This window comes from Lepus europaeus, chromosome 5 (assembly GCF_033115175.1).
Source record: "Lepus europaeus isolate LE1 chromosome 5, mLepTim1.pri, whole genome shotgun sequence".
NCBI classification, from domain to species: domain Eukaryota; kingdom Metazoa; phylum Chordata; class Mammalia; order Lagomorpha; family Leporidae; genus Lepus; species Lepus europaeus.
The window spans coordinates 111,322,986-111,336,019 of record NC_084831.1 but is presented as its reverse complement, the minus strand read 5'-3'; the positions used below and the strand labels follow the sequence as shown (position 1 = coordinate 111,336,019).

The following is a 13,034-nucleotide window of genomic DNA, read 5'->3' as shown; positions in this document are numbered from 1 at the left end:
GCTCCTCTTCCGATCCAACTCTGCTATGGCCTGGGAAAGCAGCAGCAGATGGCCTGAGTCCTTGGGCCCCTGCACACACTTAGGAGACCCGGACGAAGCTCCTGGTTCCTGGCTTTGGATCGGCTCAGCTGCGACTCTTGCGGCCATCTGAGAAGTGAACCAGCAGATGGAAGACTTTCCTCTCTCGCTCTGCCTCTGCCTCTCTGTAACTCTACCTTTCAAATAAATAAATAAATCTTTTTTTAAAAAAAAGTGCAGCACCAAAATGCTGACTGGAAACTATAGGCCGGTTGGTACAATACATGAGGACATGGCTATTTTCTTGAGGGAAACTTATATCAGTAGCTATACTTTGTTTTCTCTTGTGAGCTAATCAAATTTCCTAGAAAGGAATTCTCCAATCTCTAACCTACTTTTTTTAAAATTAATTAATTAATTAACTAATTTAAATGAAAGAGTTACAGAGAGAGCAGTAGAGAGAGAGAGAGGTCTTCCATCCCCTGGTTCACTCCCCAGATGGCCGCAACAGACGGAGCTGTGCTGATCCAAAGCCAGGAGCCAGGAGCTTCTTCTGGGTCTCCTGCACAGGTACAGGGGCCCAAGGACTTGGACCATCTTCTACTGCTATCCCAGGCCATAGCAGAGAGCTGGATCGGAAGAGGAACAGCTGGGACTAGAACCGGCGCCCATGTGGAATGCTGGCGCTTCAGGCCAGGGCTTTAACTTGCTGCTTCACAGCGCCAGCCCCTCTAACCTACTTTTAGCTATGTCTACTACCCTTAAGTTAAGAACCTCCAAAGTTCAACCTCTTCAGATAAGAAATTTCTAGTTTTATTTAGGACAGAGTTGAGGCAGGGTGGTTTGGGGGGTCAAACTACTCCTTATATAAACTTTCTCAAAGTTCCACAGCTTTCAACTCTACCCTGTGGTTCTGCATGCTTTAAATTAACATTCACTGATGCATAGAACTCAGCTTTAAAGTAACAACTTAAATTAACTTTCCCTGTAACTCAGCTTTCTCTGCTCTGTGTTCTACCTTCTAAAAACATGCTGCCATCTCTTGTCTGCTGTTGATTTCTTCCTCATTCTCTTTGTCCTTGTCCTTTCTATCTTCTTAGTCCTCTAGAATCACTTGAATAGCCTTAAAGAGACAGTGGAGGATAAATGCATGTATTTACTCTTCCAAGCTAAACTGGAATTTTCTGTCATTTTTCAGAGGGAAGCTCTCTTCAAAGGATCAGATATATGCTTTCTTTTCTCCTAATATTCAAAAGCTTCAGATCTGTATCTGTAACTATCTCTTAGGAACATATGTCAGAACTAACTCATTATCCTCCTTGAAAATTTATTTCTTCTGAAATTTGATATCATAATCCTTAGTGACCCACATTGGACACTTTATTATCTATGACTCTTCCTTCTTGCAGATTCTCCCCCAAATCTAACAAGATACTAAGCCTTGGCAATTCCACCTGTAGAACTCCTTCATCTTTTTCTCAATATTCATTGCTCCCCTTAAAGCTACTCCCTTGAATATCAATTCATCCTATCAAGCCGTCTTGTCTTCAAGTCTGGTTTAAATCCCTCCACTTCCATGAAGTCTTCCAATATGCTTTCCAGCCTCAGTGAACTCTTCTTCCTCTAAAAGGTTCTCATTTCATTAACATTTCTTATATGCATTTAATATATTTAAAGTTTAATGTATCACAAATATTGCTCATGTTTTATTTTCTGTATGACAGTTTTAAGGGAACAGACTTTGAAGGAAATCTATCTCTGACCTTCCTCATTACACAGCTTCTGTCATGCCATCAGTGTATATGTTAAATGAATTAGGAACTACTGAGGGGTACAAGAGAAGCAGAGGACATGGCCCCTTGCCTTCCATGGAAAAAAAAAATCTATAGCTTTGGCTTATTAGTATAGCATCCATGATAACACATAAAAGGCAAAATAGTCCTGGACTTAAAAACAGAGTTTTTAATATAACTTTGTTAGTGCTATGCCAATTAGTTGCCATCTCTGATAGCTAAAACATGTATCTGTTGCCCATTAATGATTTTGTAATATCATAATCAAGTTAAATGTTACTCAGCTTCTGACAAAAGCTGCTAATTGAGAAAAATTTAACAGATATCTTCATTACCCCATAAAGTCTTAAGCTCTACCTTTCGAAGAAGTTATAAAATCTTCACAGAAATAACTTTGAATTGCATTTTAGTAATATGTAATCAGTTTTTATAGAGTAGGTTATATTAAGAGTACCTCTGGCTTCTGCATCTTCTTTAACATCGCTGCTTTAAGATATATTATTAACCATATGTATTAGGTTGAACCACATAAAATTGCCAACATTCAAATATCTTTAGTTTTGAAAAGGGTAATTTGATATGGTTTACTTAACCACTTAATTATTTTTATCAGTTATGCAACTTAAGTCATTGTATAATGTAGCAGAATGAAACATTTTGTCTCATCTGTCAAAGTAATATGCTCTCCCAACTCCCAAAGCTGACAATGACACTGTACAGTATGATTCTTTTTTGCTTTAGCTACCAGGAAGATCAATGCTGAATGTAGTATTCAATTGTGATAATTTCTTTAGACCAGGTATTGTTATAATTATCTGCTGTGTCCTCTTGCATGACATTTTTCACTTTTTATTAATTCGAACGTATGTTTTTCTGGAAATGAATATAAGAAACAGGTTATCTAGATTACTGCTGCATTAACAAGGATTCTGCCTGAGCTTGACAGGCAAAAGTAACCAAAGTAACTGGTGACACTCCATAAAGATACTGGAAGAGGAGGGGGTAGCATGCCATCTATTTCCAGCCCCATGCCATGTGCTAGAGTTCCCAAGGTCTAGAACAAAGCATCTGAGAACTGACACTATGGTATAGTGGGTTAAGTCACCGCTTGTGACACTGGCATCTCATATTGGAGTGCCAGTTCAGGTCTCAACTGCTCTGCTTCCAATCCAGCTACCTGCTAATATACCTGAGATAGCAGTGGAAAATGGCCCAACTACTTCCACTACGTGGAAGACCAGATGAGGTTGCTGGCTCCTGGTTATGGCCTGGCCCAGTCTTGGCTGTCATAGCCATTTGTGGTGGGAACCAGAAAACGGAAAATGTTTGTCTGTTTCTCTCTCTCTTATTCCCCTCCCTCCCTCCCTCCCTTTTTCTGTCCTCTCTCTTGTTACTGCCTTACAAATACAAAAAACTAATTCATCTTTTAAAAAAAGTCAGTCTTCAGATGTGAGATTTAAATGAAATTTGTAAAGGAGAAAGAAGCATTAATTGATAGAGTAAAGGCATCCCGGCATGAACAATGAAATATAAGACCGTGAAATACAAAGAAACAGGGGCTGGCACTGTGGCGCCGCTGGTTAAAGCCCTGGCCTGCAGCGCCAGCATCCCATATGGGCACCGGTTCACATCCTGGCTACTCCACCTCCTGACCAGCTCTCTGCTGTGGCCTGGGAAACTAGTAGAAGATGGCCCAAATCCTTGGGCCTCTGCACCCATGTGGGAAACCCAGAGGAAGCTCCTGGCTTCAGATCGGCGCAGCTCCGACTGTTGCAGCCAATTGGGGAGTGAATCATCAGATGCAAGACCTCTCTCTCTTTCTCTCTCTCTGACTCTCCTCTCTCTGTGGAACTCTGACTTTCAAGTATAATAAATAAATCTTTTTAAAAAAAAAAGAAAAGAAAAAAAGAAATACAGAGAAACAAACTTTTAATATATGCAATATCTGAATTGAGATTAGGTTAGTTTATGGGTAGGATGTGCAAGTAAAAGAAATGAAAAATAAACTACTGTAGCTTTTGAGAAGAGTGGCATAAAGGAAATGGTATATGAATATCAGAAATCAAGTATTTATTTTTAAGACTAAAAGAGACTTTAAATTAACATTATACTAGTACTATAGTAATATGTGATTCAAGTAAGATGCTAAAAAAACTAAATGAAAGACTTGGAAAAATACATATAGTTTCAGAGTTATCACTCCATAGATAGCCTATTAATTACAAAAGAAAAAAACTATTTACATGACCTTATAATCAAATCTAATCTATGATAAAATTTAAATTACAAGTGTGCTAAATCCCAGACCTACAGAATTTCTGTAGGTATAGGCCACTTATCTGTGCTTTAAGGAGACTTCTGGGTGATTCTAATGCAAATAAAGAGTTAAAAACAAAATAATACAAAGATACTAAATAAATACTTATTTGATAAATATCTCTTTATAGTCTAACTCATTCTTCTTGAGATGCAGATAAAAATTTACAGAACCAATTACATAAAAGGACAACTGAAATAATTTAGCGTAACACTTCATATAGTCATAATTCACTATCTAATGATCATACAGAAACTCAGCCTGCAACAGAAAAATTTTAAAAGATAATGTACTTGGCTGACGCCACGGCTCACTAGGCTAATCCTCTGCATGCGGCGCTGGCATCCCGGGTTCTAGTCCCAGTCGGGGCACCAGATTCTGTCCCGGTTGCTCCTCTTCCAGTCCAGCTCTCTGCTGTGGCCCAGGAAGGCAGTGGAGGATGGCCCAAGTGCTTGGGCCCCGCACCCACGTGGGAGACCAGGAAGAAAAACCTGGCTCCTGGCTTCGCATTGGCACAGTGCGCTGGCTGTAGGGGCCATTTGGGGGGGGTGAACCAACGGAAGGAAGACCTTTCTCTCTGTCTCTCTAACTCTGCCTGTCCAAAAAAAAAAAAAAAAAAAAAAAAGATAATGTACTTACTTCAATGTTTCAGCAAGAAAGAAGCTCTGCTGTACATCATCATGTGTAGGAGTAGAGGAATATACATCCTTGATCCCAGAAAACCCACCACGGACTCGGCAGTGTTTTTCAATAGCCTATGGAAGAGATCAGACAAAGAATCAATTCCACAGAATTGCAAGTTGTGAAGGACAATTTAAAGACCAAAGACAAAAGTTCATAGAGATATATATGAAGATTTGATAGTTTATGAATAATATATTATCAAATAAACTATTTTCATACTGGGGCCAGTGTTATGGCACAGTGGGTTAAGCCACTGCTTCAGACAGCAGCATTCCACATTGGAGTGCTGGTTTGAGTTCCAACTGCTCCACTTGTAATCCAGCTCCCTGCTAATGTGCCTGAAAAAACAACAGAAGATGGCCCAAGTACTTGGGCCCCTGCCATCCAGGTGGGAGACTCAGATGGAGTTTGGGTCCTTGCTTCGGCCTAGACCAGTCCCGGCCTTTGTGGCTATCTGGGGAGGGAACCAGAGGATGGAAGCTTTTTATCTTGCTTTCCCTCTATATCATTTTGCCTTTCATATAAATAAATAAACCTTTAAAAAGCAATATTTTCATGCAGGAAAAATTAACTCATGCTGGAAATAGTCTGTTTACTACAGAACCTCTCCCTCTCCAAAATTCTTTGGTCTTATAAAATTATCTTGCTTTTCCCAAATGAGACGTCAAATTTAAACGTCAAATTAGTGCCACCAGTGATGCTGGCATCCCCCAGGTCCTCTGCTTATAATCCAGCTTCCTGCTAATGTGTCTGGAAAAGCAGTGGAAAACGGCCCAAGTACTTGGGCCCCTGTCACTCATGTGGGAGACCAGGATAAAGTCCTTGGCCCTTGGCTTCAGCCTGGCCCAGATTTGGCTGTTGTACCCATTTGCAGCATGAACCAGCAGCTGTAAGATCTTTCTCCCTTCTCTGTTGCTCTGCCTTTTAAATAAATAAATCTTTTTAAACATATTATTAATAACAATTATATTAAGAGTTAATCATTATGAAATATTTGCTATACGCCGAAGGTCTGCCTAAGAGCTTTAGATACACTAATATTTAAATTTCTCAACAACCCCATGAAGTTAATAGCTCCATTCTTCAGATGGGAAAACAGCACAGAATAGTTTGTTCCATGTTATTAACTACTATGCTGTACTGCTTGACATGATGTTAAAATTTTTCATATATATATATACATATGTATATATATATATATATATACACACACACACACATATATTTGCATCTTTGAACACATCTGAAAAAATATACCAGGTTCAATGGAGTCTACTTAAAACCTTATTTATTTTTAATTCAAAACAGTCCACTGTTACCACAGTGGTTTAGGAGTAGGAGACACACTTCTGTTGTTAGCAGTGGCCTGCTAATATTACATAAATCAAAAGCCATTTTCTGTAACAGAAATAGATAGGTAAAGTAGTCCTGTGTTGAATCTGACTTGAAAGTCCTGTATTCTCAACTGCCAGGACCCTCCTGCACAGAGTTTCACTAGTAGAAGTTCCCAATTCTAGATCCAAGGGGTCAGGGAAAAGCAGCATCAAATAAACAAGCATCTGTTCCTATTCTGTATAATTACCTTGCTTATATTAATATTCTCTTTTTGTTAAAGTCCAGAAGAACTACATAGTTTTGAATGACAAATAACATAGAAGTGTCCTCACTTAGCTCAAGATATCACATTCTTCCTAGATTACTGCAGTGGTTTCCAAAACCCACTGATTTGTAGATTGCAGTGACATCCTTTTGCTTTGTTACTCCTCACTGCAAAAGACTTCAGTATTTCCTTCCCCTTCAAAAAACTTTAATTGTCCCCAGGAGTTCTGTAACAAATCCTGTAAGTAAGGGAGCTTTTGTGGGTAGGAAAACAGAAGAGATCTGAAGAGCTTTTTTAGATAAGGACTTTCTATCACTGCTTCTATATGAGAACCCTTACACAATAACTGATAGAAATTACTAAGAGAAATGGGTGACCTTATGCATGTGTGTGTCTTATTCCTGAAAAACTAAATCCAAGTTGAGTACTCTTGACTTGGCACATAATAAGGCTGTCCACTTAATGGCTCGAACCTTCTTCCCCCTTTGCCATGGTGAAACATTCTCTTTATATAAATTGGTATACATCCTGCCCTAAAACAGATACTGAACATTCCTTTGTGAAACTGACTAGCACTACAAACCTCAGCCTCTATCTAGACTACAAGTTCAAGTCAAACAATTTGAATGAAAATATTCAAAACCAGCACTATTCATCACAATTTTTAAATCTCAGAGGAAAAAAAAAAAAACACTCTAGTGGGTGAAAAGCCATATTTTCATGAAAGGCCAATGTCCACACCTACTCAGGTACTGATAGCCAGGGGGTTACCTGAACAACTAGCATTTTACTTCCTTTATTTACCAATAAAGATCTCTAATTTCAAGTATGTACAAATTTTATCTTTCAATCTGGAAACATTTTAACAGTTTATTGATCCTTTTTAGGTGACCCACTAAGAAATCACTCACAACATAAAGTGAAGTTAGTAAGAAGGCTGTACACTTGGCAGTTTTACAAATATATTTTTCATTTTTTTCCAATGATTAAACATTAAGTTGACAGTAAAGAAACTTAAACTACTTATTTTTATAAATGACCCCTTATAGTTATTCAATAAGAATAATGAGTGTATACTAGCAGGGCAATAGCCCCAACAGCAAACAAAACTGGACTTCAAGCTTTATTTTTACTGTTCATGAAACTTAAATGACAGATTTTCTTCCAAGATAAATGAAGATTGCCCTACAGTAACTGAAAATAAGATAACTCACATTTGGACACATGGCACAACAGGGGGGCTTGATTCAACACTTTTGCAGATAAAATGCAATATTGATTTACTTACCAGTGCTGCTTCCCAGCCCCACTGCCTGTATCTGGGATCATGAGTGAATCTCCATAGGTACCAATAAGTTTCAATTACTTCTGGACGGAGGATGTAATACTTTTCAGCCTGCCGGACAGCCACAGCCTCCACTGCACCATCAAATTTGAATGACTCAGGACCTAGCTTTAAGGCTGTAATGTGACAAAAATAATGAATGAGCAAAATAAAGCATTTCCGTTGGCTTGCAAGAGCTTTCTTCTCCCCTGAAGGAACAGGGCATGAAGTATTTTTTGTTGACTGTTTTATTTATATTGTTGCTGTTTTGCAAAACGAGTTACTTTCAAAGATCCAAATTTGGTTTTCTTATAATAGACTTCTAAATATTCTTATCATTCTGACATGAAATATTTCTCAGCATAATGTATATCAACATAGTTGAATTTAATTCTACCAAGTAGAGTCTGGCAATTCATCGGATACAAATGTAAAGCCAGACACAAGCATATTATATAGTCTACTGTGGCCCAAAATTAAATCATAGAGACAATCACACTGTGCAGAAATTGTTTTACCAAAAAGGCAAGATAATTTTAAAGTCTCTTTGCTATAATACACACATAAGAAAATATTTTAGAGTTTAATCTTGAATTACATATACACTTTGAAAGCAAGCTATAATATATAAAAAACAATATCCTTTAATAGTTAACCCAGTTTTAAAAGTATACTCTCCTTCACCCATAAGCCCATCTACCTGGCCCTATCTCTCAGAGGTTCAAAATGCCAACCACCAAGAATTTCACCATTAACTTGCCTATTTGTCAATAAGTTTGACAATCAAGGGCATTATACATCCATTTCAACATTATGATTTCCATTCAGACTGTAATTCAACACTACACAAAAGAGTTTTTAAGGACACTGCTATGAAGTGAATGTGTTGCCAACATGACAGTATAAAGAAGTGTGGCCTGGGGCTGGCATAGTAGTGTAGTGGGTAAAGCCATGGCATGTGATACCCTCATCCCATATGGGTACCGATTCGTGTCCCAGCTGCTCCATTTTGGATCCAGTCCCTGCTTGTGGCCTAAGGAAAGCAGCTGAAGATGACCAAAGTGCTTGGGCCCTTGTCACCCAATGGAAGACCTGGATGATGGCTTTGGCTTGGCTCAGCCCTGGTCACTGGTCACCTGGGAAGTGAGCAAGCAGATGGAAGATCTCTCTCTCTCTCTCTCTCTCTCTCTCTGTAACTCTCCTAAATAAACAAATAAATCTCTAAAGAGGTGGGGACTTTATGAGGTGATTGGACCATGAGGGTGCCCTTAAAGTCTTACAAAAGCTTCAAGCAGAATTCACTTAGCTTGCTTTAATGTGTTCAGCCACGCGAGGACACAGTAAGACAGCCCTCACCAGACACTGAATGTTGACATACTCATCTTGGACTTTAGGCTGCATAGTAGCAAGAAATAAATTTCTGTTCTTTATAAACTACCCTCTCTCAGGTTTCCTGTTATAGCAGTATACAATAGACTAACACAGAACTACAACCCTCGTTCTTATCACATGTCCCTCCCTTAAACAAAGGCAACAGTGATACAAGGGCATATTCCTTTGGGATATTGGGGTCACAAAACTCTCAGCTGCCACCTTTCACTAAAGTTAAAAGTTTTGATGTCTTTCACCTCTTTGGAGAAACAAACATTTTTACTTTTATTTTTTAATAAACAAAGAATAACACAAGAACTACAGTAGTAGGGAACATAAATAAAATCATGCTATAATTGTGGTCAAGTTTCAGCATTACCAAGGTGGCACTATAAGCTCCAAATCATCACAACTCAAAGAAGGTGAAAGTAGATCACCTCTTACCTACCCCTTCTCCTTAAAAACAGAGAGCCAAACCCTGTGGTGACAGCAGACAGTCTTACTAAAAGCAAAGCAAGTGATTCAAAATAACCAAATTCTGTTACTGCTAAGTCTCAGAACTGCAGCAAAACTCAGGCAGAGATTCTTCACGTGAGAGCCATGAACTCCACTGTAAGCTTTGGAAGACGGAAACTGGCTTCTAAGAAGACTGAAATTATATGTAAAATTTTGTATGTGGGTAGAGCTTTGGCCCACTCTTCAAAGAGATCTGAGATTAGGAATAACCAACAGATTAATGGTATTTGGTAAGAGAACTTCTATTCAGCTTATTGATAAGGTCTTGTATAGGATGAAATAAATTTGGCATTTAAAACATGGTTTTAAAATTATAAGTTTGTGGCCGGCGCCGTGGCTTAACAGGCTAATCCTCCGCCTTGCGGCACTGGCACCCCGGGTTCTAGTCCCGGTTGGGGCGCCAGATTCTATCCCAGTTGCCCCTCTTCCAGGCCAGCTCTCTGCTATGGCCCGGGAAGGCAGTGGAGGATGGCCCAAGTGCTTGGGCCCTGCATCCGCATGGGAGACCAGGAGAAGCACCTGGCTCCTGGCTTTGGATCAGCGAGATGCCCCGGCCGCAGCGGCCATTGGAGGGTGAACCAACGGCAAAAAGGAAGACCTTTCTCTCTGTCTCGCTCTCTCACTATCCACTCTGCCTGTCAAAAAAAAAAAAAAAATTATAAGTTTGTGTTTGTTTTTACACAATACCATAATGTTTTGATTACTATAGTTTTATAATGTGATTTGAAATGTATTGCCACTAACATTATTTTTCTTTCTCAAGATTACTCTGGTTATTCTGGGTCTTTTATGAATTTTAAAACTGCTTTTTCAATTTCTGTGAAAAATGCCATAGGAATTCTGGTAGCAACTGCACTGAATCTGTAACTTATTTGGAATTATAAAGATACTATAACAAAATTAATTTTTCTAAACCATGAGCATGAGTTATCTTTCCATTTACTTGTGTCTTCAGTAGACAGATATTTCCCTTCTTTGATTAAATTGGATTCTAAGTACTTTAGTTTTTTTGATGCTACCATGAACAGGATTTTCTTGACTTACTTTTCAGAAAGACATTTTTTCTTTTTCTTAAAATATTTTATTTATTTGAAAGTCAGAGTTGGGAGGAAGGAAGGGAGGGAGGCAGGGAGAGAGAGGGAAAGAGGGAGTGAGAGAGAGAAAGAGAGACAGTGAGAGAAGTCTTCCATCTGCTGGTTAATTCCCCAAATGGCCAAAATGGGGGAAAAGGGTTGGGCCAGGCCGAAGCCAGGAGCCAGGAGTTTCCTCCAGGTCTCCAGCACTGGAGCAACCAGGACTCAAACTGGTGCCCATATGGGATGCTGGCACTGCAGGCAGAGGCTTTACTCACTACACCAACAGCATCAGCCCCAAGAAAGATTTTTATTGGTGAAAAATAATGCAATTGATTTTTGTATGCTGGTTTTGTACTCCTGTTATTTTACTAAATGCATTTATCAGTTCTAACAGTTCTGCATATCAGATCATGCCACCTGCTAAGATGGACAATCTTATTTCTTTCTTTTTTATCTGGGTGTCATTTATTTGCCTTTAACAAATGCCCTTGCTTATATTTTCTGTACTATGCTGAATAAAAGTGGCAAAAATAGGCATTCTTGCCTTCTGGCAGACCTTAGAGGAAAAGCTTTTAGGTTTTCCTCATTGATTATGATAGCTGTGAACTTATTATATAGGGTCTTTATTATGTTGAGGAAATTTCTTTCCTTACCTGTTTCTCTCTGAGAGGTTTTATTATGAAAAGATGTTGAACTTTGTCAAATACTTTTTTTTTAGCATCTTATAAGATACTGGAATAAAAACATATACAAGGACCCAGAGACAGCTCAGAATTAGAACTAAGTACGCAAAGTAAACTAGTTTTCAAAAGCAACCAAGGAGCAGGCGTTGTGATATAGTGGGTAAGCTGCCGCCTTATGGCATCCCATAATGGGTGCTGGTTTATATCCCAGCTGCTCCACTGCCAATCCAGCTCCCTGTTAATGACCTGGGAGTTGGACCCCTGCGGCCCACATGGGAGATGTGGATGAAGGTCCTAGCTCCTAGCTTTGGAGACTCAGCCTTGGCTGTTGCAATATCTGGGGAGTGAAACAGTGGATAGAAGATCTCATTCTCTCTCTTTCTCCCCTCCCCCTTCCTCTCTCTCCCTGTAGCTCCTTCAAATAACATAAATATTTAAACTTTAAAAACCTGAATATATACATGGAAAAGAATAAAATATATCTCTATTTTACATCATACATAAAATCAACAAAAATGGATTTAAGACCTAAATGTTTGAAACACTTTATTAAAACCATAAAATTCTAGGAGAAAACACGGGAAAAGCACCTTGATACTAGCCCTCAAAATGTCGTTTTGGGTATCACATAAAAAACTCTGATGACAAAAGAAAAAATAAGTGGGACAACATGAATCTAAGAAATTTCTGCACAACAAAGAAAGCAAAATGAAAAGGCAGCTTTCTAAAGATTAGGGGAAATATCTGCAAACCATTTATCTGATAATGGGTTAATATCCAAAATATATTTAAGGAACTCATACTACTTAACAGAAAAAAAATATGCTGAGTAAAAGATGGATAAGGGTCTTGAATAGATACTTTTCCAAAGAAGACATAAAAATGGACAACAAATATATGAAAAGGTGCTCAACATCACTAAGCATCATCAAAGAATTTCAAATCAAAACCACAATGAAATAAGCCTCCCATTAGTTAGGATAGCTAATATCAATAAAAGGTTGTTGCAAAGGGTATGAAGAAAAGGAAAACTCTTGTAATACTGTTGGTGGGAAGGTAAATTGGTATAGTCATTATGGAAAACACTAGTAGGTTCCTCAAAAAATTAAAAATAGAACTGCTATATGACCCATCAATTCTGTTATCCACAGGAAATGAAATCAGCACCTTGGGGCATAATCTGCACTACTTCCACATTACTGAAGCATCACAATAGCTAAGACATGGAAACAACCCAAGCATCTATCAAGAGATGAACAAAGTAGTTGTTTGCGCACACAAAGAGGAACATTATTGAGTCTTAAAGGGCAGGACACAGCTTCCTGCTAATGTGCTTGGGAAAGCAGCAGAGGATGGCCCAAGTGCCTGCACCCACATGGGAGACCTGGAAGAAGCTCCTGGCTCCTGGCTTTGGCCTGGCCAAAAGCCAGTCCTAGCTGTTGCGGATATTTGGGGAGTGAACCAGTGGATAAAAGACCTCTCTCTCTCCCTCTCCTCCTTCTCTGTAACTCTGTCTTTTAGATAAATAAACCTTAAAAAAAAAAAAGGAGGAGGAGATATAGCTATTTGCTATAACACAGATGAACCTGGAGGGTATTGTGCTAAGTGAAATAAACCAGAAGCAGAAAGAAAAGTACTATATGATCTCAATT

At 38.8% G+C, this 13,034-nt stretch overlaps 1 protein-coding gene across 3 annotated transcripts in view; it reads right to left on the bottom strand.

Annotated features, from left to right (window-relative positions):
• Positions 1-13,034, bottom strand: part of MAN1A2 (mannosidase alpha class 1A member 2) — a 207,292-nt gene that overhangs the window by 44,157 nt on the left and 150,101 nt on the right. For all 3 annotated transcript variants that reach the window (XM_062192053.1, XM_062192054.1, XM_062192052.1), the window contains exons 11-12: positions 7,701-7,873; positions 4,768-4,883 (exon numbers count right to left, since the gene is read on the bottom strand). In XM_062192053.1, the coding sequence (XP_062048037.1) occupies positions 4,768-4,883; positions 7,701-7,873 (289 nt within the window). The remainder of the gene's footprint in view (positions 1-4,767; positions 4,884-7,700; positions 7,874-13,034) is intronic.